General features: G+C 39.2%; 2 protein-coding genes across 4 annotated transcripts in view; one reads left to right on the forward strand and one right to left on the reverse strand.

Annotated features, from left to right (window-relative positions):
* The window catches only part of ALDH1A2 (aldehyde dehydrogenase 1 family member A2), a 78,778-nt gene extending 66,016 nt beyond the window's left edge, over positions 1–12,762 (reverse strand). Inside the window, exons 1-2 of one of the 2 annotated variants that reach the window (XM_085070740.1) lie at positions 12,630–12,762; positions 10,814–10,926 (exon numbers count right to left, since the gene is read on the reverse strand). The gene's annotated coding sequence lies outside the window, so the exon portion shown is untranslated. The remainder of the gene's footprint in view (positions 1–10,813; positions 10,927–12,629) is intronic. The other variant, XM_085070741.1, reaches the window with a different exon arrangement.
* On the forward strand, positions 1–27,599 carry AQP9 (aquaporin 9). Of its 2 annotated transcripts, none has more exons than XM_085070744.1 (6): positions 1–327; positions 11,157–11,283; positions 14,832–14,969; positions 17,142–17,260; positions 18,895–19,112; positions 23,980–27,599. In XM_085070744.1, exons 1-6 carry the CDS (start codon positions 226–228, stop codon positions 24,140–24,142), a joined length of 867 nt encoding a protein of 288 aa, XP_084926870.1. In that variant the 5' UTR covers positions 1–225; the 3' UTR covers positions 24,143–27,599. The 2 variants fall into 2 exon arrangements, with proteins under 2 accessions (XP_084926870.1, XP_084926871.1); XM_085070745.1 differs by lacking the exon at positions 1–327 and adding an exon at positions 334–471.
* Positions 27,600–27,838: the final 239 nt, after the last annotated feature.

Here is a 27,838-nt window from a genome sequence, read left to right on the forward strand (position 1 = left end):
ACTCAGAGAAGGCATAGAATGACAAACCCATGATGAATTGTTAGGGCATGTTGAGTTGGTTCTGTCAATGCCTGCAGTCAGATGATTTCACTGGCTGTTCAAGATGAAATCTCATATTTCAATGTTTAAGTAAAAGTGTCAAAGTTCAGCTGAAGCGGGGACGAATACAGAACAAATTTTGTGTGTACTTGTAACTAGGGCACCAGAGCAATAGAGGAAGCCAAAATGAGCCGGAAAAGCAAAAGGAGTTTAAAGGAGAAACTTTCCTTGAAGAACAGCTTGCTTAAAGAAGCCCTCTCTGAGTTCCTGGGAACTTTTGTACTGATAGTAAGTGTCAGCTGCTTTCCTTTCTTCCTACTAATCTAATGTTGGACAGTGCTTGTAAGGGGATGTGTACATTTTTCTTGTACTGTGCCAGCAGTGAGGTTACAGCCTGACCATGCACAGCTTGAATGAATTGCTCCTCTGACGGTAAGTTTGTAATTCCTTTCTTCACCCCATGTAATTATCACTGCCTATAAAAACCAGATAGTTTTATGTATTACAGTTGTCTGATCAGCATCAGATTTCATCTAGGAGCAGAATTCTGAAAAATCCAGCTATGTACAATGAATTGTTAATACTCTCCTGTTTTTTAAAAACTCACAAGTTTATTTTATGCACAAATTCTGTTTACTTTAACATACATAGTGCACATCTAGAAAATCTGCACTGAGTTGTTTTCCTGTGTAATATAGGCATTTAGCTGTGTGATTTGTAGTGAATTTATTGGGAGTTGCATTGCCAAACCTTCGGAGATTTTGTAGGTTAATTTTTTGTTTTGTTTGTACTTCATAAGTTATACATATATTGCTTGGTCTTATAGTACTACTACGACTTAGATAAATACCTAAATTCCCCATTTTTATAACCCCAGATTTTTTTTCTTTTTACTTAATTTCTTGCTCAGTTTTTCTGTGAATTTTTCGCTGGGACTGTGACTCACCGGGGAGAGAGCAGGCTGAGCAGCAGAGCTAGAAGTCAAGCAGCTAGACCGTTTATGCCAAACTCTTTATTTCTTTCCTCTTTTTAGTCTGAACAAGGCAGTCTTGCTTATTGCTAAATATTTCATCATAGTGAAAGGGACAAAAAAAAAAAGCAGCAGGCATAGCACTGACATAGTAGGTTTTATAACTGTAACTGTATTAGCTAAATTTCAAGTAAGTCATCTAAAAATTCCAGTAGCTCATAAAATAATGGAAATTATGGTCTTTACTACACTTCAGCCAACTGAAGTGTGCTGGCACTAAAATAACATTATTCTCAAATTTAATACCATCCATAAGACATTATTACAGTAAGGAGCACATTTAGAAGCAAGGAGCACAGAGCACTTTACAAACATTAATGAATTAAGTGTCACAACACCCTGGTAAGGAGGGGAAATGATATTACCTTCATTTAGAATATTAGCAAACCTGATTACAGCAGCCTGCACAGGAAGCCTGTGGCAGAACTCTGAATATAACCCACATCACCTGACTTCCAGTACTCTGTCCTCACCACAAGGTCCTCCTCCTCTTTCCATTAATAAAATTAAGCAAGAGAAGAAAATATATTAAAGTGCAGATTAGACTGCAAATGCTATTATTTAATGTCCTGCTGCACAAGGCTAGAAGGAAATGCAAACCCAGAACCCATTTTCTAGTATATTTACCATATGAGTGCAGTAGAAAATGAAGGTACAAAATTGTTTTTGATAATGTTTCTCATTTCTCTTACCCTTTCTAGTTTCAACTTTGGTTTAAAGCAGAAAGAGCCTCACCTGGATTAAACTGCAACTTTCTCTGTGCTTGGATACCTCAACTTGTGTTTAGACTGCACAAGTTAGCAGTGCAAAGTGTGTATTGTGCAGAAACTGCCTTTCCTGCTGTTATTTAAAAGCTATTGCTTTTAAGCTTTGTCAGCTAGTAAATACTTTAAGTACAGCTAAATATTAAGCCCTTAATTTAAATTGCAGCTAATGAAATATGCGCCATGGTAAGTCAGAGGACAGAAATCCTTGAAAAACAGACATCATATATGCAAAAGAAGTGACAGCAATAGGAGGGTGGAAGAAAGCTATGTGTTAATGATGTTACAAAATGAGAGGAGAGTTCACAGCCTACCGCCTAGCTGATTCATGTGTTTGCTGAAAGCCATTTCGGGTCACTGAGGGGGTTTAGAGCCTGTGGAGAGCACCTATGGCAGGGAGCAAGGCTGAGACAGCCTTTCTGTTACTCACAGGCTCTGTCTTGAGGCCAATGCCAACTGACCACACCTAAACCTGGGACCCAACTGCTGGGAGTTAGCCAGGTGAAATTCTGTCCCTCCAAATCACTTATTTCTACTTCTTCTGGAGAATAGCATCACAGGCCACATATTGATAGAAGCCTAGACTACCATCTTTGGTAACTCTCAGCCTTGCAACATTGCTTTCCAAACAGGAAATCTAGAAAGTGACATCACTCACCGGACAAAAGCCCAGCCTTCACCTCGGGGTGCAAAGGGTGTGGCCTGCAATGTCGGGGAGATTTGAGACAACAAGCCTTGAGAAAGGCACTGGGCACACAGTTTGGATAATATCTCCTGGTCATCCTTACTTAACATGCTGCACTTTGCCTTGCAACATGATGTCAGAGCATGTAGACAAAATTCCTTCCCGGTGAAAATAAAGTAGAAGAGCTCCAGAATCACAGGAAATGTGCTGACCATTAATGGATGCTCATTGCAGTGGATCAGACTGGAGATGCTCCAAATAAGTAATCGCTCCTGAGAGGTCCACAGTTAGGTTCTCAGATGCTTACATTACACAACTTGATAATACAGACCCAGCCCATGTGAACCCCACTCTCTGCTGAGCAGAGCACCCAATTTCAGTAAGAAACACTAAACTCTAGGAGCTTGGAAGCATCCTGAGGTGGGATAACACCTGCCCGTTTGCACCATGCACTCAGAGCCAGTGCACACACACATTGCCCAGCCTGGAACAGCCTCAGCCTTCTGCAGCTGGGACTGCCCCAAGTTCCCTTGAGGAAGAGCTCTCTAGGGAGCTTTTTGTTCTCCATCATGTGTCCTGATTCCATACATTTCTTCTTGGGGCTCCTATGAGTTACCCTGGGGGACAACATCTGTGTGCAAGCACAAAAGAGTCAGGAAGACATGCTACATCAGATACATGGTTTATGTGGCTTTTTAGTGAGTCTGGCTGGAACTCACCTATCCAACTGCCTCTCTGCTTTTAATCATGCTTCTCTCCGTATTTCCTCTTTGGAACTTGATTGCATTGCTCTCAACCAAAATGGGATTTACTCTGGCTTACGCCATTAAGCATATCTGAATTGAAACAGTTCCAAAAAGAGATGCCAAATGGGCCATGTGGCTTCCTTTAACAGCTACTGCTCACCTAACACAGTTTGTATTTCATTTTCACTCTCAAGAGCATCTTACTGAACAGAGTTTCCCAGAAAGGAGCTGCACAGGAGCCAGGATCTCCTGAGGCCAGAGCAGCATACAGTTCCTTGCTGAGACAAAACACAGGCTTCCATTTAGCATAAAAATACAAGTGGAGAGTATATATGCTCCTAATATATATATATATTCCTATAAGCCTGGTCTCCAACTGGAGGTGGGGAGCCTCTTACAACTCCCATTGAAGCAAAGGTTTGTGTGTGCTTAGAGGATGCAGGGCACAAACATGAACTGAATACACGACATCTCTGAAATAGTCCAGCTAGTGAGGAAGGCTTTTTATCATCAAAATATTTTAGGTTTTTTTCATATTCTGACCACTGCTTTATGCAAGCTATCACACCTGCTCTGTTGCAGAGTTGAGTCTCATCAGAAAACTCTTTAACATTGACATTACCTGGATTTGCTCAGTCCAGACGAGTAAAGTTTAAACAACTTTTCTGTAACTATTTTTTGTGGCCCTAAATTCCAGTGCATTTTAACTACAATGTTGTAGGTTAACATACATCCCTTACTCTAAACATGCATTAGAATTCTCATTACATTATGTTATTACATGAAAGCAAAAGTAGCTTTTGATCCTTTGCCCCTTAAATAAGTGTTTAACATTTAACACAGAACCACTAATTAGAAATTTTAAATGGAGATAAATTCCATGTTCTAAATTTTTGTAAAAGGGAGTCTCTTTCCTTTTCATATAGGATGAAATTACAGCAAGTTTTGTTTAAGGTATAAAATTAAATAGAACTACGTTCTAACAGCTGCCTTGTTTGCCATCAGCAATGAATTTCCTGGACTGCAGAATCTTGTAAAATTACCTCTTAGTGATACTAAGATTGTCAAAGCTAGATAAGAGGCAATTCAAATTTATTTATAATATTTATATGGTATTTTGATATGTCACTCAGCTTTTTAAATATCACATAATGCTACAAATACCATGAGCCTTAGCAGTGTTTGCACTTTGAAAAGAAGCTCCTATGTCACAGATTCATAGATTTGGGTCTCTAGCAGCAATAATCTAGTACAACCAATAAATAATAGATGTCACTCATGAATCTAATGTTAGAGTTGCATATATTTTGATGGCATTAAATTTTTCTAATGATTCTGGTGAAGATATACAAACTCTCTCGTTTTGAAACTGTATGAAACCAGCATTGCAAACAGAAGACAAAGTGGTAATGAAGACTCTTAGTTATGCTGAGGTTAAGGAGGTGTTCTAGCATACTGGTCTTATTTCTACAGTTTTACCAAAATCAGTTTATTTTCTAGACAGCCCTTCTGTTTTAGAAGTCATTCTTTAACTCAGCTGAATAAGTAGCAGTGTAAAAAAATTGAAAGGAAGGTTACCTAATTTTCTTTTACCCCAGAATATTTATTATAGCAATTCTGAAAAGGTTAAATCTTTTATTTTCAAACAAAACTTAAGTTTCCCTGTATATGACATTTCAAACTATTAGGTGACTCAGATGTTGTGTTACCTGAAAGCTTTGAAGAAAATTATCTTCATTTCTGCAATGTCAGCCCCAGCACGTAACTCACCTCTCATTGTTTAACCAAGAGGTTCCAGTGAGTCAAAGAGGTGCCTACACTTCAGTCCTATAGATGTAAACTTTAGGACTGAAGTGTAGGCACCTCTGTCTGAGCCTTATTAGAAGATCTGCATCTTTCCAACATTCAACTGTGAGCACAAAACTTGAGTTTATGTTTTACAGACACAAATTTACAAGGTGTTTTTTCAAAAGTTTCACCAAATAAAAGAAAGGTAATAAAAGTAATAACTTTTTAAAACTGTCATAAACAGTTGGAGAACAGAATAAAAGATAATAAATGTAGTTTGTGCTATGCAGTGAGTTTATATCTTTGCAATCTCAACAGTTCAATAAACCATTCTGGTTCAAAGTGAATTCTAAGGAGCTCTCCAATCCATGGTCTGGTTTAAAGGCAAATGTGACTCAGCTCCTCTAACCCATTCCTCACAGGTTCCTTTACTATTTAAAAGCATTCAGCTATCTTTCTTTCAACAGAAAACAGCTTAGGCTTTAATTACTCCTAACCATGTACCTCTAACCATGAGGACACAGCAAAGATCCAGGCACCGTGTTTCTGCACCCAAAGGAAGGAGGAAAAGGAAAGGTGTATGTACCCTTAAACTCCAAGGAGAGGACAGAAATCCTCCTTTCTCAGAATGTGCAATGCCCACTCTTGCACACTTTCTCAGTGCTACAATTTCCTGAGAGCTGGTACAGAGACTAAACATATTTTAAGAGTTTAGAAAGATTTAAAGCTTTTCAGTTGGTGTAGGAAGCTAAGAAGCTTGGCTCAAGAATGAATGAGTTAGGTGGGAGGGAAGCAGCACCTGAATATGGTCTTTTCTCTTCAAGGCAGATAGGTAAGATTCTGTTCCTTTGCCTAGCTGTTTCTTTCTAGCCCTGATACAACAGGCAATGTTTCACTCCTGAGAGTGTGTGTCTGAATATCACATTTCATTTCCTTTCTCTCCTGAATTTCTAAAAATTAGTAAGAAAATAAAAATAGTCTTCACTGAAGAAACTGAGTCAAGCCAGTTGCCCTCTATAATTCAGGAAAGAAAAGCATTTAGCATTTCAGGATGAAGACTGCAATATTGATCATAACAAAATATGACAAAATGCAGACTTTTGCATTCTCTCTAGGTGATTTCAAACTTTTATTTGTCTCCTATTGCATATGCAAAAGCAGTAATAAAAATTTTAAAGCATCAGTTTATTTAATACAGCATAGTCCGTCCCTCAATATTTTCAGTATTTTTTCCCACAAAGCAATTTGAACCTGATATTTATATGTTTTAAAAGCTTTATATACACAATTCATCCAAAGCTTTATTAAATTTACATTCATGTCTCCAAGTAGTAATGTTTTCTGTCACTAGAAAATGGTTTCAAAATGGCAATAATTTTAAGGCTTATGTCTATACTATTTAATTAACGAAATGATAAAGGTTTGGGGTTTTTTCCACCCCTTATTTATTAGATAGCAAGTCTGGGAAAAAAAAAAATCCATCTGAACCCAAGAGGATATTGGTTCTTTCCCAGGAGATCATCAGGAGAACGCATATAGTGATTTTTTATTGCTCTAAGCTTGATTAAATTGTAACATACAGAAATCCTTTCCACCCCACCAAAACATTTCATTAATGATAAAATAAGAGCCATGTGCTTTTAAAGTATTTAAAATTTACTTGACTGGTATTTTTATCTCACCTTTTAAAGCTTAAATATTCTCTGATTTAACAAAATATAGCAAATATTAAACATTAAATTGGATGAGGATTGGTCTTTCTTGAAAGGAGTTTCCTGTAACTTGAATTCTTGCAGAGCTAATACCCTGAATTTTAGAAGATCTAACATGTCTCTGTTTTTGTTACTTTTAGCATTACTGTCCCTATTGAAAGAATGCTTAGGAGCCCTGTCTGAATTAAGATCCTATGTAATACACAAACAAAGCAAAAATACACAGCTCGATGTGGAAAGAGTTTCTAACATTATAAAACATCTTATTATGAAATTCAATAGGTAAATTCTTAAGCAGACTTGCAGACTTGCTTTGTAAATGAAGGGGGTGGAAATGGAAGGGAGTTCTAAAACACATTCCCTCAGGAAGACACCACCAATTTAGCACGCCTCAAACTCAAAACTTTATTTACTACTTTTATAAGTAGCTAATCTTATTTGGAAATATTAATCTTGGGTAGGGGAATTGCACAAGACTACAGTACACCATGAACAATGCTGTAAAGTTTTCATGGACAGTTTTGGTCAAAGAGATCCCTACCTGCAGCAGAGGGCAATGCAATCACTTTTCCCATCCAAAAGGATTCACTGACTCTTCCAGCCTGTATCCCTGCTTTTAAGGGCCTAAGTAGGTAGTGCTAAGTCTGGCTGCTTGGAGAAGTCATGGAGGTTTCCCTAAGAAGTGAACTAGGGCTTCCTCTCATGTCCTCCAGTGTCCCAGCAGTACCACTGAGCTCCCACAGGCTCGGCATGGAGAGGTTTAGGATAGCAGAGGGACCCTGACTGCAGGGACACAGCCTGAGCCTGGCACATGGCACAGCCCCAGAGCCCATCCCTGTCACTGCTCTGTGCAGGGACAAAGGCACGTGGGGCACAACCAGTGCTGCACTGAGGGCCTGGCCAGGCTGAACCATGGGAGGGGACAAGTCACAGGCTGGCAGGAAATGCTGTCTGCAGCCCTTGAGGCCACACTGTGCCGGCAGGGACACCTGTGGAACCCCACTGCAGGTGTGTGATGTACCAGCCACAGCTGGAGCTGGTGATGTACAGAGTATAACAAGGCACAGCTCATTGTCTCCACACTGCTCAAAAGCAGACTTGGCTGTTTCTTTAATGTCACAGTCAGAGTGTCTAGCTGTAAATGCATACCACCTCTAGGGCTGTGTGATAAGGGGACTTTTTCATACAAGCATTCTGCTTTAAGATGTCTAAAGCTTTACTGGTCATGTAGAGAAACAGATCTTGCAGAAATCCTGTTCACGCTGAAAAATGCTATTACGTGCATTTGGAAAAATCCTGAAAATAGCAAGATGGAGGCAAGATGATCTTTAGTCTCTCTGATGAGTGGGATACAGAAAGTCCTGTAAGCTTCCAGGCAGTAATAAGACCTAATGCTCATTCAAGGTCAGTTGTTTTCCTTTCCTAACATTAGCCATTTTATCCAAGACAAAGATCTAATGGGCTATGAAAAAAGGTTTTTTGGCAGAGAAGGTTCAGAGAGCTATTCCGCACCCAAACATGTTCTTTATGACTGTAATCTAATGACTTTATGAACAAAAATAAGTCAGTGCTGAAACTACTCCAGTAAATTTAAGCAAATCAGGCTATAGACAACTGCTAAGAGGAAAACCTGGTAACATAAGATAGACAAGATAAGATAAAGAGATCTGGCTATATTCTACTGTAAATTAAACTCCCATTAACTCCATGTGCTTCAATCAATGAGTTTTGTGGGTACAAATGACAGCTGAGCTTGGCCTAAAATCCTAGAATATTTAGTTACCACTTGATTATCTAGTTGGTCTTAACTCAGTCAAGCAAAGACTTACAACGTATTAAATTGCTGTTTGTGTAATTACATGATTAGGTGATAGTTTCCAGTTGAGCCAACTTCAGTAGTGCCTAGCTACAGTAGGTATGAGGCAACTTTTTTCTCTCCTCCTTTAAAGGTCAGCAAATGGAGAAACTATTACAGTGACGTGGAGCAGATTTGCAGGCTCAGTTCCCAGTTTTCCCATCCCTGGATGGGCACACAGTGACTGTGCCTGCAGTAGTGTTCAGTCATTGTACATGAGCAGGTCCACCGAGTGCAGCTGCGTTCCAGCTGCCTTGTGTGTTTTTTCTGTAGAGTTTTCTGAGACTGGTTAGCACAGAAATTGAGCATCTGTACTTGTGTATCTCCCTAAGACGTGCAGAGAAGGAGCTACTATGCAAGAGGACTACACAGCTGCTTCTGTATGACTCTTCTCAGCTCTGGTAATCAAGGAAGGGAGGCCACAGCCTCCCTCTGTTATTTCCTTCCCTTTTCTTGTGAATTTGTAGTTCATAAACACAGATGTTGTTGCTATTCCCTATCCTTTTCTATAACCATCCCCTCTACTCCTGTTCTCATTTTTCATCATCCTTACAGAAAGAGGTAATGCTTTCAGAAGAATAGCCCTTTCTTTGGATCTGCAAAACTTTGCCTATGCCATTTCAGAACACAAGTGCACACTATACTTGTAGATTGAGCTGGTTGCCTGAATTCAACCTGCACCCCAGGCTGTGTAGGGCCCCAGAGCAGCCTACTGAGCTTGTTCCTCATCTGAGACATATCTTTCACAAAATCTTTCTTGGTGCAGTTTCTGTGAAAAGGAATACTCCCTTTGAGAAATCTGGAAAGCGATGACTAGAGTGTGCTAATTCCACCTCCTCTAGATTCTTAATCTTAAACATAATGAATTCCAGCATGCCCATTCTTTCCATATTAAACACGTAAACACATTGTGGATTGTCTCATATGAAGTTTTAAAAAAACCCATGTAATTTCATCGGTGAACAACTGCAGTGCATTTTATTTTGGTTTGCTGTGTGTAGGTGTGTTTGTGCTGAGCACGTGCATTGCTAGGTGTATGATAGAGCAGTGAGAGCGTGGCTAACGTGTGTGTCATCCATTGCACAGCAACTGACTGCAGCTTGCACTGTGTCCTGCAGCTTTTAATTATACAGTCCAATAAACTGCGGCTATCTAACACCACCCTCCCCTTACGTAACCAGAGCTGTAACACTCTGGCACCAGAAAATGTTTTGTTTGCTTACATGATTATGACCTCAAGGCAAGAGCTGCACCTGGGTATATGGCACAGTCTCAGGGCACTTGTAACAGAAACGCTGTCTGCATTACAAAGGTGGTTAAGAGTGTAATTTTATTGAGAGCTTTTCCATCACATTTTGGTGTTAGCTAAAACCCTTGGGGAAATAATGGAAACAAAAGTATGAATTTGCCTGTTTAAATTGCATCTATTCTAGTTGGACTTGCTTGTTAAACCTCAATCACCAAATCTTTTTGGTACAGTCTATTTCTAAGGCAAGAGAGATTTTCCCATTACTTTGCAGTTTCTGAATTCAACTGCCTTGCAACTAAAAATGAGCAATTAAGGTTGCTCAAGATAAATCTAGTCACATCCCAGAAATGCTATGATTCACATCACTTACAGCTGCAGAGAAGCAAAAGTTTGCAGACTATAGATATTATTTGAAAGCTTCCACAGAGTATTGGGTTCAGCAGAGCACGTAGGCATGTATTTTAAAAGCAGATTTTCAAAGCCACAGAAATGGATCAGCTTGTCTATCTCAAACAAAAATGCTTTTATACCTTTGAATATCTTCCTATCAACTTTAACAGGACCTAAATATATGCTTGAAGCTAAACAGAGGCTTTAGAACTGAATAAACATCATCTTAAGCAAATATTTAAATGTGTTGCTGGACTTTATTCTGAGAGGAACCAACCAAAACCTGAAACTAGTTTAAATCCATTTAGAATTCTTCAATGTGTATTATTCAGATATCCCCACTTCAGTTAATTGCTCAAAATGCAGAGCCAGTGAAATATTTTGCTAGAGCAATATATGAAATAAAATCAGCATAACAATAACACACACTGTAATTGCCAAGAAGTTGTCTCAATCCGGAGTTTCAGCATTAAACATTAAAAGCTTTTTGAACTATCTTTCATAACTTTTACACTAAGTTTTTCATTGCGTATAAGAACAATCTGGAAAACTTACCACACAGGATTAATTTAGCTTTCAGATGCAGAATTTTGTTGTAAAGGCTGTGAGATCTTGTTTAGGCTCCGAGTTCTGATCTGTATCCCATCATTGTGCTTGAGAGCTGTTTTCTGTGTGGAGAGAGGTCCTCATTAGGAGACATTCTTCCTCATGACAGAGACGAGGAAAATAAAAAGCAAATGTACATTGCAGCAAAGGCAACAATGACACACATGACAAATTGTAGCACTGTTTCAGTATTCAATAACATTTTCAGCTATACCAGGACATCAGCAGAAGTCGTAACCAATAACATTTGACAGACACACTTGTGATTTTACACTTCTCTTTCAAAATGCAGGCTCTTGGATGTGGGTGTGTGGGACAGTCTGTCCTCAGCCGGGGAGAGCATGGAGGGCCCATGATGGTGTCGGTGGGATTTGCCATGGCAGTCATCGTAGCAGTGTATGTGTCTGGAGGGGTTTCTGGTAAGTGACTTTTTTTTTTTTCCTTATATAGCATTTATTGCTACAGTATAAAGGCTCCCTTGTTAAATGGCTTCCACTTCATGCATAAACCATAATGAATATAGCAAGAGTTAGCACCATTACAGCAGAGTCCACACCAGAGTTTTGCTAGTAAGTCTTGTGTTCTCTTATTTCCATCTATTCTTTGTGTTTGACAAAATCTCCCACCAAACTCTGATCTCAACTACAGTGTGCAAACCTTAGCAGACTTCTGGCTTTTATGGAAGCAAAAGCCATTTTGCTTTTGCAAATGGTTTTGCAAAGAAAAACAAGAAATCTGTTTGGTGTTGCTTTGAAAATTCTGTCAATAGAGATGATCCTGTACAGCACAGGCAGTGTGTTTAAAGAAATCACCATGAAAAGCAATTCGGCAGTCACCATATAAAATGGTGTCCAGCTACACAGAAAGTAGAATGACCCACTAATGGGTGTAATGAACAGGATTCACCTTACAGAGCACAGTTTATTTCTTCATGTCCTGTGACAGGTAATAGCAAGTCTGCTCCTGTCTGTTTGATTATTCACAGAAGCAGCAGATCATAGAAAGCAGAAACAGCAGAAAGATTCAGTACCAGAGATACATTCAATCAGAGATACACTGTCAGTGTACTGTCTTTTTCACTTCATTGCTGCTGTAACACTTTCTTAACATGTGTTGGTCAGGAATCTCTTTAGTCCTAGCTGGGCTAACCAGTTTCCACAAGTGTCATATTGGATACTCCTTTGTCTCCTAGTTCCACCATTCAAATTGGCCAAACTAAGATCAGAAATATTAGCATAATTGCTTTTAACATTTAAATTCTTCCTTTAAAATAGAAAATGATGGGTTGTAATGACACACAATGTTGTGTATGAAAATACACAATACTTTGTGTTATATGCAGAGTTTGTATTGGCCTTTAAAGCAAATGGTGCCCTTGTACTCCAGGTCTCATAAAGACATTTCTTACCATTCATAAAGAGGGTAAACTTGATCTGGACAAATTTCTCTAGGTAAAAGTAGGGCATTATAAATAGTTGCTGTAGCAGAAATTACTGTGGTCATTTCTCTTCTCTTTTCCAAATTCTTTTACAGAGGCACCATGCACTAGAAGGTTTCCATTAGAAAGGTTCACATTAGAAAGTGCTCCACATTCTACAAAACAGGCAGTCTTGTCACCGTCATTGAAACAGACCAGAACTGTTCCTTAATATCACACAAAATTAATTCAGCAGCACATTCCTTTTGTCTGAACAGCTTGAAACTACAGCTCTCAGTTTACATGTAGGCAGGTAAACTCTTGTAATGCAGTGTCATGAAAACAAACCTGTGAAGACCTGTCTTACATTTGCACCTTTGAGGGATATTCATCTCCATCATTATGTAGAAAATGAGAGTTCAACCCCAGCAGGGCAGAGCAGTTGCAGATGTTGCAGTATTGTGCTTCCTGTGTTTGTCCCATGACAAAGGATTCTGCATGCATTGCATTTTCTCTGTGAAGAAATAGGAACAGATATTTCAACAGGCTGTTATTATCCAACACATGATTACTGGTGGACACTTCAGAATACAAGTTCCTAGGCAGAATTTGTTAGCAATTTCTTTGGCTTTTGGGCCAAAGTCTCACATTTAAGTACTGCTAAAATATTTTGATTTTATTTTTTTTTTTAATTCTAAATTCATGGTAAAAAATATATACAGTCTGCGTGCTTGTGGAATTTTAGCTTTTTTTTATTTAGGAAAATCCCCTTTTTAATTTTCCTCCATCCAGTTTTCTCCAATATATAGATAATTTACCAGTATTTTTCCAACTTAGCATTTCAAACTGATGGCTGTGATCACTGCAACTACGATAGAATGGGGAACAAACTGTCCAAAGTGGAGTTGTTTTCTTTTTTAAACCAGTGGCACAGGAACCAAGAATCTTATAACTCCCCTATGTCAGCATGAGACCCTTCAATTAGACTTTTCCTTTCCAGATTTAATGTTAATCAGCCATCTGTAATATTATTATGACTTGTCCTGGCCATCATAGTCACCCCGTATTATATACAGGTGGGAAACAAAATCAGGTGTTGAAAGAAAGGAAAATTATTAATTCCAGACAGAGTAAAGAACAGAAGACAAGACAACAATTGATCAAAATTCACTTCAAGGGCTGTTAAATTAGTGCCATCTATCTATTTGCTCTGGGCTGAAGAATTTGAAACACAGTGAGGAATTCAACATTTAATTCAAGACTGGTGCTACTAGGTCAGAGTTTTGGAAATGATACAAAGAAGGTTTTATCCAGCTTGCTATCTGTGTTTGTCAGTTCATTATGTATCAAAGGTGCCTGGATTTCATAAGATAATGACTCACTGACCTGAAGTGCAAACAAACACAGAAACTGTACATAGAGGCCCTTTCTCCATCACTAACCTTTGACAGATTAAGGACATGCTCTTTCAGTTATTTTACCAAAGGCCATTTTTTTCTGAGATACATACAGACTGAAATGAGACTTTACCTGGAAGGTAAGCAAAGGGTCTTATGGCCTTGCAAAATTTAGGGGTTGCAGTATTTATTACAACAAAGTACCCTTTAATCTGTTCATTTATTTGATTATTTGTATTTCTTAAGTAGCAACCATGTATCTGAAAACAATGAAATTTTCCAAGAACACGCAACCCCTTTTTGTTGACAAAAGATGTTGAGGGAAGAGCCTACCATGTGACATAATAAATATATTTTAGAAACTAAAATTGTCACAAAGAATTCCAACGTTACTGAAATCTTTGTCACGCATGAGTTCAGCTGTAGCTACTCCTGAATAAAAAGGAAGGAAGTTGCACAGGAAACTGAACTCTGTTTCAGCACAGTTACTTTATCAGTTTCCTTATCATGGACCTTTCCGGAAAGTACAAGAACTAGCTGAAAATGTGGTGAAGGACTATGCACTGCTGACCCAGATCAGCCCTAGCCTTATTTGATTTTATCTCCATGAAAAGTGAGTTCCAAGTAACCCCAGGCTGAGGACAGGGACACAGACGTGACTTAAATCCAGGGCACTCCAGAACTGCCTTGAGATATATGCAAACCAGTAACAGTTCTTAATCACAGCATGTGCTTGTGAGACTGAAGGAATGTTCTGCTGCCCCAGTCCTCCCCTAAAAATAAAAAGCCAAAGGCCTTGAGGGGAGAGAATATGTGCAGAATAAGGGACCTTCCCATCACAACCAAAGGGGCAGATTTAGTTCCTTTCTAGAAAAGTTGTGTATAGATTACATACTGCAGGACAGCAGTCTGATAAATAGCGCAGTCCACAAGCACCAAGAGTAAAGATGGACCTTGGTGGCTTTCACCCTCCCTCCTCTGATTTCATCCAACTTGTTTTAGTTTAATTGCAGTCAGCATTTAACTACAAAATAACATCTAGAAAAGCATGTACTAGTCCTGTGTTCAAAAGTGCCCACATTTTTACAAATCCTTCACCTATTCTCATGCATCTGAGTCATCTACATGACTTAATTTGTGATTTATTTTTCAGGTGGTCACATAAACCCAGCTGTTTCATTCGCCATGTGCGTGACTAGAAGATTAAAATGGACCAAATTACCAATTTACATATTAGCACAACTCCTGGGAGCATTTGTTGGAGCAGCAACTGTCTTTGGGATTTATTACGGTGAGTACACCTTAGACATGTTCACAGGACAAACTAGAGGTCAGGCAGTCTCTGAGGCCCCAATTTTTCAATGAATGTCAAGCAGGCAGAGGACTCTTTTTCACACAGGGCTAATGGCAGGACTGAAGCTAAAGCCATAAAGAATAAAGGAAGAAACATAAAGAGTTTTAAGGGAAAAACAATGGCTCAAACATTCCAAGTATCCTACAAATTTACTGAAACACTTAATACTCCAGGAAATGTTCTGATATTTAGAAAAATTATTCATGGGAAATCAGATACTCTGAGATCATGTATTTCTCAGTAAGGATTTTAAATTACTTAATAGTCAGGATATAGGGCTATCCATCTTCCAAGCAAATTAGAAACATTAAAGACCTGCTACAAGTGCCTGTAGGCAAGAATCACCAACATCGTTCATTGGGGGTACAGGATATGAGATCAAGTCCCTCCTGACCAAACCTCAGACCACCCTAGAGAGGTGGCTCTCCAAGACAATGAATTCCAGGTATAGTGACAAAGGGGTCACATATTTGACAGGGAAAAAGAAAAAAATTACTCCTATCCTTGAGGCACGGGGTTTTTTACACAGTGTGCCACAAAAGGAAAAAACAGTAAAAGACTGACTAACTGAATCCACTTACATCAGTTGCTTCAATCCCCTACTCCAAAACTCTGCTTCTACTGGCCCAGCCCTTCTCCTCCAACATCTTTCTCCTATGGGCATTATGTCTGCAGGCAGTGCTGGGTCTAGGTGCAACAGAGGAAGAATAAAAATCCTTATGGATTGCCCCTTGTATGCCAGGTCAGTACTCAGTACCCACAGAGGTAAACCTTTTAAGAACCATGATAACTGGTTCATGGATTTTTTTTGTTTGGTTGGGGGGGAAGTAGTTTGCTTTTTTTGAGGTTAGTGTTAGAATTTGGAGACTGGAAGTCTAGAACAGGATTTCTACCTGAATTTAAGTCCTCCTCAACTCTGTCAGCCAGAATTAGGGCTGTGGCCAGGATGCAGCAGTGTATCAATATGCACATGGGGTAGAGAGGGGAGTCACTATATTCTACCAAAAGGGCAGCAGTAGGATGGGGAGCCAAAACAGGAAACTTAGGGCTAGGTTAGGGACATCTTCCTGATATTCAGGAGTGCAGGATTTTCTCACATCCCTATCTTTGCTCAAGTACTTTGTCCTCCTCTTGCTCTTATTCATTCAGAATAAGAATTATTCATTCTTATTACTCTTATTCATCCTTATTCATTCATTCAGAAACGTCCTCTGTACTTTCACCTTCCTGCAAGTTGCAGGATTGTCATGTACTCATTGAGGTCCACTGAAAACTTACCAGTAGAAAAACAGACATAGGAGCTCATCCTTTTTTTTCCCCCCAACAGTTAAATGCCATAAAATTATCTGACACTCCAAATGAGAGCCTGATCAAAGTAAACAACTAAAATTCTCTGCACCCATGTTGTGGCTTTAAACAAAGCTAGAACAAGCAGAAAAAAAAAGAGAAATAGATTTGTCTTCTAGCTTCAGGAGGAGCTTGTCACCGTCCCCATGACTTCCATGGGAGATGGGGAGCTATTTCTTTATTTACAAGTATCATCTCATCACCAGATCTACTAATAAAATAATGGATTAGAGTTTGTTACTCATGTCTGTCTATGATGATTTGAGTGCTTCTTCTTAATATATTCCTATTTCTAAAATTGCACAACTGTCAGAATAGCAGTAATTCCTGGTGGCTGGGAATTCACAACCGTACAATCAGGATGCTGTGCATTTCTTGGGTCTTCATGACAAATATAGCACCTCTTGTGGAGTAACACATCTGTATGCAGAATCACAAAATGCTCCTTGGCACTGAGTTTGGAGCAATGAGCAGGGGAAAACATGCCCTGTTTTGAAAGTTGTGATACATCAAATGAGTACTTACAGGCACAGGAGGAGATATGAGACAGGAGGGTATGATGAGTACCTCACCTCAAACCCAATAATGGTGTTCCAGAAAAAAACATCAGAGAATCACAGAATGGTTTCGGTTGGAAGGGACCTTAAAGATCAGTTTCAGTTGAGAATGTGAAGTGCACAGAGCGATCATATATATTCTAGTCCTAGAAAACCTAGAAAAAATTATGGAAAAGTGCAAGCAGTTACTGGCTGTTTTCTATAGATGCCTTTATGGAGTTCAGTGATGGAAGACTTGAAGTCACAGGACCTAACGCCACAGCACAAATCTTTGCAACATATCCAGCTCCCCATCTGTCCCTCATAAATGGATTTGTAGATCAGGTAAGTGCACTTGCTGTCTTAATTCTACAAATTAAACATGAAAAAGCCTGTAAAACCAAGCAGTAAAAAACCACACAGATCTAATGAGTGTGCCAAATCTCACCATTTCAGCCAGACATCCCCATGCACAATAGAATGAGAATGCAATGCTGTTTACAGGGGGTTACATCTTAGTAACATTTTACAAGCAAAATAATTTCAAGTTGTTCTTTTCACATACATCATCTTAATTGTTGCACTCAACATGTCTTTAAAGCAATATATATAAGAGGTTTTCCTCAGCATAAATCAATGTTTCTCCATAAATCTCAGCAGAGTCATGCCCATTTACATCAAAATCCAGCCCATTTTGTGGACCTATTATTCCTTAAATAATGCTTAAGCAGACAGTTTAACACACCCTGAACAACTGAATTTTCTGCTTCCACAAGTCTCCTCTCTAACCGTCTTTTTGCAAATAGATTTGTAGTATTTATTTCTCAAATGACTGAATCGGAAAGGATCTCAACTTCATTTCTAATCTGTATCCTTTAATCCCACTTATGTAACAGCAGAAAAATGAAGTTTTATTATCTTGTATCTTCTTCTAATCAACTTCCCCATCTTCTTCAGGAATACATGAAATAAATACTACATAAGTAAGGTATGAAAAACAAGGGATGGCCTGAACACAGGAATTGGTTATGTAAAAGATTGTGCAATCTGGCTTCAAAAATAATCTAAACATTATTTTGAAGTTTTGTAAGAAAGACAGTTCTGATCTTTGGATCAGTCAACAGATTTTTCCGAAAGACCTTTTTTTATCCATGTATGTTTTAAAACAAACCTAAAAGCAGGTGAAAAACAAATAAGTTTTAAAACTCTCAAACTTAAGCCTCTTCAAATCAGTATAGAAATAGAATGTTTTGACATCGCTGAAGCTTTTGCCTGTTTTCCCATCAAGTTAATTATTAGCAAAATCAACATTGACAAAGCATTTGATTTAAGCAGAGCTGTACTTGCATTGAAGTAATTCCAAGAAAATTTCCTTCATCAACTCAATTAGCATATGCAGTACAGAGTTCATGTTACAGTTATACGTGCAACTCTAATTTGGGTACTTCCTAATTTTAGCTGCTCAGTTTTGACTTTGCAGATTTTACTTTTTCTTCTGATGTTATGCAATACCTGGATAAAGAGATGCATATCTAGTCTAATTTATCAGCATAAACTACAGTGACATAAAACACTTCTGTATTAATGGAACTGATTGCATTGCTATAGCAGTGGAACTTCCAAAAGTTGAGTGAATAGAAGTGTAAAATTGACAGGGAAAAAAAATTTGGATACAAAGCATTAGACCTCACAGAGGAGGTGCCTTTTAAATCCTCTGTTCTTTCCGCACTATGTCGTTGCAGATTTTTTTTTTTTAATGTCCTCAGCCCATTTCTTGTTTTTGTCTTTCAGCACAGATATCAAAACTTCTCATTACTGTGAAGCAGAGAAGCACTGAGTTCCAAATTTTGCTACTCTGTATAGTGGGATAAAACTAAATACCAATTCCAAGCCACTCCAACCACAGAGTTGCCATAGCCCCCCTTTTCATTATTGGAAAGAATCTACACATATTTATTCATTTTTTTTCCTTTGTCCAGGTGATATCAACATCTTTTCTTCTTCTGGGTGTATTTGCTCTTTTTGACGCCAGAAATAACTGCGTACCCAAGGGCCTGGAGCCAATTGCAATAGGACTTCTTATAATTGCTATTTCTTCCTCCTTGGGAATGAACAGTGGCTGTGCCATGAACCCAGCCAGGGATCTTGGCCCAAGGCTCTTCACAGCCGTTGCAGGATGGGGGATGGAAGTATTCACGTAAGTATACCTGGAAATGAAGTCAAATGCTCCTGGCTAAAATTGTTTCTAGGAAAGTAAGATCCTGATTCAACATGGTACCAAGTCAAACTTTATATATATAGAGGTAATTCTTTGCATGCCAGAAGAATCTATTCATGCACTTTAAGCCAGATATCCTCTAGGAACTGGGCTTTAAAAAGGATTTCCTGCTCCTAGGGCAAATCAAACACACATAATCTCTAATATCAATCATTGTTTCAAGCAGACCTTTCCCAAAATACTAGAGATTCTTAGAGGTCACTGAAAATATTGAGTGCTTTCTTCTTGTGTCCTGCAGCTTTCAGAAAAAAAAAAAAAAAATCAGGAGAGAATTAGGTGGAAATATTTATTGGGTGCTGTAAAAAACAGAGATATATCAGATTGATTTACCCTATTATTGCTACTGAGTTATTGCAGAAATATACAATGATCTAAAAGCCTGACTTCCTGGCTGGGATTGAAGGAGTGAATGGAAAAGCTCCCCTCATTTTCCCACATTTCAGAGCCCTCCCAAATCCCCGCGTGCACACACACACACACTCTTGGCTGGCCCAATGCACAGCTAATTAGTTGCACATCAAATCCACGGCTTACATGTATCCAGTGTAAGAGGCACTCTGGGATATCTAAGTAAGAGTAATCTGTCATCAGGAAGCAGATCTTTTGGTTTATTTTTGTACAGTTTGTTTTTCCAGTTATTTACAAGTAGGAATCCCCAGTAGTACTGTAGGCCACTGGAGAGCTCTGGTTAATAGAGATTTTATTTTAGCTACTCCAAGAAGCACAAATAATCTCTATTTACTCAGTATGATTTCTATTTACACAAATCATGTACCTTATTAGAGGAAAGCAGCGGCAAAGCTTTTCTCATACAAAAATGCCAAGCATGGCATAGCTGAAAACAGGCACACAGCCACAGCATAGGTCAGAGCCAAGGCTGGGTGTAACCCAGCTCTGGTGAGAGATCAGGTCACTGCTCTGGCTACCTCCAAACTTTTCCTCCCTAGTAGCTCTTACCACTGCATCATGAGACTGCACTTCTTTAAAAAACAAGGACACACAGAATGACATCCCACACTCAGGATTCCCCTTTCTTATGCCTTTGTAATTACAACTACTTGTTGGCTGTTGTATTAGCCATGGTGTCATTGTGTAGTCTGTATATTATACAGATATTATTATTATACTTATATTATGAAGGTGGCTATTACATTACTGAAAGAGTTTAGAAGCCTGGTTGTATTGTGATCTAGTCACAAAATACATGTGAACTCCCCTTCATCAAAACTATGGTCATATTCATTTACATTAAAAAACTACAAGAAAGCTCCACATCTATACCAATATATACTCTTTCCTAATCTAGTTTAAGGATTTATATGCAGAGAGGGAATGAAGTCCCACTGTAAAAACCTTGCTAAGAATTTTGAAAATGTGAACATAAAAAATGAGGTACAAGATCTCTGATCCTTGCCAGAATAAAGTTACAGCATTTTCAGGGATGTATGAATTGAGGAAAAAGTCTTCCTCCCTGCCTTCAGTTAAAAGGCTACAGCTATAACCAAGTTCAAGGGAATGATACAACAGAAATATGTTCCGATTAATTTACTGCACAGATCCAGGTGAGATTTATGAAGAACTTGAGCCCTGTTAGGTAGCTGTAAGAGCCATGGGAAAAAGCATGAATGATTGTAGTTAGGATCATGAATAGTCTGATGCCCTGCTGTGCTTGAACAACTTAAAGTGATACAGTTGACAGATAAACATTGGACAACTTCATTTAAATGGAATCCCCAGCCTTGAGACCGATGCTTAATCTCTCTAGTAAATGCATATCCAGGAGCTGGGACTTGAGTATGAAACTGCCCCAGTGACATGAAGGGAGTGCTGCACAAACCGAGCAGTAGGAAATACTGAGGAGACACTGAATGCTCTTTGGAGTGAGGATGGAAGCATCTCCCAGTGTAACTGAGTCATTCTCTGTCCAGGTCAGTGAGTGCTCAAGAGTTGCCTACAGAACAGCCAGGAACCACCAGGAAAGCCTCACTTTGGCTCAGATGCACAATAGCAAGACATTCTACACTGTTCCCAAGCAAATGCTCTAAACGTTGAGATAATTAGCTCTCAGTGGAGAAATCCCCTCTACCCTTCTTTGTGCTTGTAGGTCCAGTAAATGCTGGTTTTATCATGTTCTCAGGCAGGGTACTACAAGTAGACTGGAGGGGAGCTCTTCTGCTGGACCATGGAATTGTCCAGAGGATAGAAATGCATTTGAGCAGGGGGTTTCTAAATGTTGCTTTTTACTACATTTTGCACAGACACCTGAAGAAGCACTTTCCCAAAAAGCCAGGAGACACAAGCTATGGTGGTGTTTCCCTAGCTCATGCAAATGGTTTGTTTTAGTTTAAGGCTCCCATTAGAAAACCAGGAGTCTTTCTTAAACACATGCTTAATATTCTGATAAGCATAAGAAAAGCTTTGGGGAGCAAAGTTCTGTCTGTAGTGAGAAAACAGGCAGAGCTTTGAGTACGAATACCAGACTGGATTTTGACAAGCAAAACCGGGCACGAAACAACAATAAGAGAGAGAGACAGAGCGAGGGGAAGGGCTCTCCAGAGCAGTATTTCGTGCCGGCATGAGAAGCTAGCGGGGCTAGCTCACTCCGTTCGTTAGGGGCTCTCTCCCCTCGGCGCGGAGCGAGCGGCGGCGGAGCGGGCTCGGCGCGGTAACGCTGACACCTCGTGGCCGCCAGCTCCGCCGCTGGTGTATCTGCAAGTTTAAATGGGCCGAAATTCCCAGTCCATATAACTCAGACACCGTAGATTCCCGGGAATTTTCGGAGGTAAGCACAGTTCTGCTGGCCAGCCCCGAGCGCTGCCTTCCCCCCGCACAAGCAGTGCCCACCGGAGCACCTGGTGACGGCAGAGGCAGAGCTGAGCGTTTCCTGCTAAGCTGGCAGCAAAGCTGCGCGCTGGGCTACAGCCAGGGGCTAAGGGCACTAAGGATCCTTGGGTGAAGCGATCTGTGCTTGCTATAGAGAGTTCTTGCTCCTGTGCCAATCTCGGAGCACTGAGTGTCATGGAAACTCCTGACTCGGCTGTGGCCTGATCTCACTGCAGTTTTGGCAGCACCCTCTGCAAAGGCTTTACAGCTAGCATCTCAGCACAGGGTGTCCACAGCACAGCTGACAGCAGCTGCTCAAATGCAGGCCACAATTTGGAGAAGGTCATGCAGGAGCTGACAAGGCACATGCCAGTTCGTGGAACAAGCTGAGAGAAATCTGCCTGGAAACACTTTCATTACACACCCGTGCAGACACACTTCACACGGAAGAATACATGCAAGTACTTGATGTAGCTTTTGTTCTGTTGATTAGTTCAATAAAACCTTAGCCCATGCTTGTTCCAGAAATTCAAGGGCTCAGCAGCCATCCATGATTCAACGACAAACAGATTTATAAACTCAGTAGAACAACAAAGGAGTTATTTTATATCCTCAGGGCAAAATGTCAATAATTCCAAAGGTAAACATACACATCCAAGGCATTTCTGAACAAGCAATAACTGTATCATTGACAGGACACCAATATTTTCCCAGTTCTGTTCTTGCATTGTGATAACCACAAGTTCACTTCTACATAAATCTATACAGTTAAGTGCTGAATAATTATCCTTACAGTTTAAAAATTCCCCTGTAGCTTCCAGTAAAGTTCCTCTCATAGATTAATTTGTCCCTTTGTATTTCTGGGAGAAAAGAAATAAATTCTCCATTTTCAATTTGCATGAAATTGAGGTAGCTGAGTTTTCACTGGAGACTTACATATTCAATTAATACAGCATGTTATCAAATCAAAACACCTTAATGCATCAGTTTAGTTAAGAGAGTCTGTGCTTTGAAATTGATACTCAGTTATATACTGTCTGAATGTGGACCTCCAGGAAAAGCAGAACAATTCTACCAGCCCACTTTTCCTGCATAAAGACATTATTATTTATTCTATACAGTTCAATGGTGGACTTTTTACTTTAAATATGTTTGCAAATCTACATATTTAAAACTAAATCCTTGTAATTGTGCAAATGTAAACATTTAAGGGAGTCAACATGCTGGACTTTCTTAGTGAACACAACAATTCTAAGATTAAGTTTAGGTGTATAAAGCTTCTAAGCACATATTTGCCTCTTACTGAAAGACACCACATTTTAAACACAGAGATAAGATACTACATCAAGAAATTTGAATCTTGACCACTCTAGTCAAGGATAATCAACTTTACAGTCACCATGTCTTATTACATTGCTTAAGGCAAATATACTCAAAATCCAGTTTAATCTCTTACATTTGTCAAGAGGAACACTGTATATACTTATTGCAGGTGTGAACTTGCAAGTTTCCGTGCAGATGAGATAATCCACTTTTGTAACATACATCTGCTTAGATCACTCCTGAAAATCTATTCACGAGCATCTGGGGACAGCACAAGTCAAGGCTGCTGGGCAGTAAATATATCCGTGTTCATTTCATTGTAAGTCAGTGAAACCTGGTTTTCCACAAGGGAGAATTCATCCTCTGTCCCCAAATAGACATGCAGTTAAAAGGCCTTATTTTCTAAAATGCAAGTACAGCCCACAGACCAACACGCCTGGTGCTTGTTATTTAGCATTTCAATCAGAATCAGCCTGGGCAGGGCAGACAGGGGTGTCACCCATTTATGGAAATGTAAGACAAAATAGAAAGCTCTCCACTACAGCAAGTGTCACACCACTGGATCTCTTCACTGATAAATACAGAGGAAGGTGTTCACTATGGTAACAAAACACTAATTCTTGTTCTTTTTGTCTTTCAGGGCTGGTAATAACTGGTGGTGGGTTCCTATAGTTGCACCTATGCTGGGAAGTACCCTTGGAGCAATGATCTATCTCGTCTTTATTGAAATTCATCACTCAGATCTTCCGTCAGAAGAAGAAAATGAAGCTCATGCTAAATATGAATTGACCAATATGGCGTAAGAAGTGAAGAATTTTCTCTGTCATTTTGTTGTGCATTTTATATGCAAATGGTTGTTTGGACCACTGTATGAAACCCATATGCCTCAACTAGAAATTCACCATTCAAAGCAGAAATTCTGTATAGTCATTCAAAATTGAAGTCTTTCCACAAAACACCGGGCTGATCACATTCAATATTAGTATCTTAAACATGGGAAGGCTAAATTGTTCTTTTCATTTCACTTTTAGACCAAATTATCTCCTAGATGCAAATGTAGTGACATGATGCACTGACCTGTTAATTCAACTCATGTGATCTTAATCATGTTGCCTAATTAACTGAAAATAGTTGAGATATTGATACAAAATTGCATGCATAGCTAGTTAATGGTTATAATAGTTCAGTGCTCAGTTAATGTGCAAGAGCATCACTCATTTCTTAAGAATGGCTTGCCTAAACATTTAAAACAATACCCAAATTGTCTAAATGTCAACTGGAACAGTTTAAAATAACTTACTAAATTTTTGTGGAGCCGCTATTGAACAGCAAGAAATCAACTCCTCAGTGATTAGGTTTAGCAACTCAGAATATGATCACAAAAGGTAAAAACTGTGTGTTGTAAGATCAGCACCAAAGAGACAAAGGGTAACTTCTGCACAGGGTCTTCATAGCATTGATGCTTAGTTATTTTTAGACTATTTACTTGACCTTTATGCTACCCAATATTAAAAGCCTTATGTAGAATACTAATCTGAATACTCTTCCGCTGTGCTTTCTGGATACAATTCATTCCTGTGGAGATGGCCCAGCAAGAGGCTTATGCTGTGCAGAGGTCAGCACAAAGCCTATGTCTGAATAAGCTTTAAAGAATCCTGCTGCTGCTGATTTACATAGGTGGATTTCATCTGTATTGTGGGAGCAATTTTTAATTTGGCAGCAGTAATTAAAATTAGAAACTGGTCCCAGACCTAGTCCTAGATCTGAATTCCCTAAGGAAGGCCAAATCTGGGAGAAAAAATACCAGAGTTCTGATGTGTGGGTTTCTCTCTCACTACAGAGAAATGGTTGGACATATACCACTTCCTAAATATTCAGCTTTGAAAATTAAATTATTTCTGCTTTATCATTGTGAATTGAATGCATCCAGTTAAATCAAAGTCTATATCTATTATGCATACATCTATACATGGTTGGTGGTGGTGATCATGAATAAACAGACATCCAATTCAGCAATGCTCCAGAGCTACTTTCATGGCTAAACTTCAGAGTACCAGTTCAATTCACTCATTTCAGGGTGCTCTTCCCTTTGGATTCCTGTAACTCTGCTCTCTCAAACACCACACTACATTCCTGATTTCACTCCTGAAGTGAGGAACCCTTTGTGTTGCCACTAACAGCCTGTGCACTTCTGTGAGGTATCTACAGAGGAGGTTTACAAATTACTGTGGTCAGAACCTGCCTCAGCATTTGGGCAGATCAGGCCTTTGTCACTGCTTATCTTGATCACACTCCCTGGAGTGCTGTGCCAAATTCATGGCAGCAAAGGGACAGAAATAGCAGGTCAAGCAAAGCTTTGCTTGCTGCAGCTCAAAGTTAGATATTGCAGTATACTTGAGGGAGTATAATTCCAATTTTAATTATGTTTCTAAGAAAACTTACATAACTGTAATGAACTCAGGCTGCCCAGAGACATATCAGCCCTGTGCAAAATACTCATTTGATTCCGTGTGTCTCTGCTGTGGGTTAAACTCTGCTATATCCATGCACATTAGACTCCATCCCTGTATCACTGGGTGGAGAGTCTCATGAACAAGAAGGGATATCTTACAGAAACAGTTCTCAATCTGAGCAGAGAAGAATCAAGAGTAAAATGTGAAAATTAGTCCTAATTGTAGACCTTTTATTGGCAGCAGAGACAAGCTAGATCATCTGTTCTGCATATTGATAAATTGCACTACATAAACCAAGATGGGGTGTAAAAGCAATTGCAGCCTAGTCCTTTGTTTGCCCCCAGGCCTGGCAGTGAGCACTATCTCTCATCCCCTGGTGATCCCTGGGGCAAGAGCACTCCCAGGTGGCTGCCAGCCTTCTATGTCTGCAGAGGGATTACAGAGGCAGAAACAGTCTGAGGGCTGCCCTCAGGCCTGAAAGGCACTTACTCTTCCACTGACACCAACGTCTAAAATGAAATATCTGTGCAGAAAATAGAAATAGGCAGCTAATTGACCAAAAGTAACCAATTTTATGCAATATGGTAGGAGCAGATTATTTCTTGTATTACAATTTAGCATACTCAGTAGGTTCCACAAGCATTACAATATTGCTTCCTTTAATCCACCACGGAAAACATAGGGAAGAGGAGAATACAGGTCAGGCATGAGAAAGGGACAGTTTATTTATACAGCCTACTCAGGGACTAGCCCACACTTGCTGTGTGCCTGTGTATTGGCCAAGGTACATAAAGTTGTTCATTTTTTCAAAATCCTTTTGATCACAACATGTTCTGCCTGTAAATCAACATGAATCTTGTTTCTCCTCCTTATGCCATTCCTATGCACAGAATTTCTGTATGAGTGACATTTACTTATCTGCAGTCAACATGCAAATCCTAAGCAGTGACACACTAGTGTAATAGCATAACAATATCTTAAATTTGCTCTCAAGTTGTTGTCAATTCTGTGTTTGCTTAAAGAATTTATTTTAAAACTTTAATTATTCAATATTTTTGTAAATTCTTTGAATGTACATGGTATTAATACCACAAGTCATCCTGGATTCACAAAAGCTAGAATTTCATTCAGGAACAAGGTATTATAGACCTGTCTCAGATCTGACAATTTAAATTTCAAGGAATGAATTCCTGCTTTTGGGACAAACCTCAGCTGACTGTTTACTACAGAACCATGATCAGTATCTCCATAATGTAATGGGAACAATAACAATCACCTCATTCCATAAACTTATACAGACTTAGCTGCTTCATTAAAAAAAAAAGTATTTTGACTTTGCATGAACTATGCAATTTTCTAATATCAACTGATATTCAGTGGTCACACTTACATTAAACTAATATAATACAGTTGGCAAAAAGTTTTTCTAGTTAAAAGATGTTTTGGTTAATGAGTTAATAGTAACCATCCTTAATGATTTTAATGTTGAAAGAAATTAATTTCAGGGCATCACTCAACTTTCATTTTGGGTTTGTTCTTTTCGGAAGCAATGTGTTTGTTCTTTTGAGTTAAACTTGGTACTGGAGTAATTTGGAAAGCTGCAAATAGAACTGAGTTAAAGGCTGGGTACTGCATGTTGTTTCATTGAAGTCGGTGAAATTATTTACAATGGGTGGCAATACAGGCAAGGATAAGAGATCAGAGAACTGAGCTCAGAGTATGGTGGACATTGTACTTTCTTGGAGTTTTGTCTGTGGATCTGGATGTTCAAATATTGTGGTTCAGAATAAATACAGTCAATCCCTAATATATGCATTCCAGTGCTATTTTTTTATATATATATATAAGAAATCTCCCCTCTGGCGCCTAAGGACTTAAGAAATAAATAGCTGCCTGTTATGACCTACAGTGTTTATAGCCTTGTGCTGGAAGAACAGATTGGCTAACAAGCTGGATTCCCAGAAGGCAGCCCCTGTGGCAGATTCCGTGGCTCAGCAGCAGTGCCAGAGCAGAGCCATGGCCAGTGCCAGGCCAGGAGCCACCTGC

This window comes from Lichenostomus cassidix, chromosome 10, assembly GCF_008360975.1.
Source record: "Lichenostomus cassidix isolate B80296 chromosome 10, HeHo_3.0, whole genome shotgun sequence".
Taxonomy (NCBI): domain Eukaryota; kingdom Metazoa; phylum Chordata; class Aves; order Passeriformes; family Meliphagidae; genus Lichenostomus; species Lichenostomus cassidix.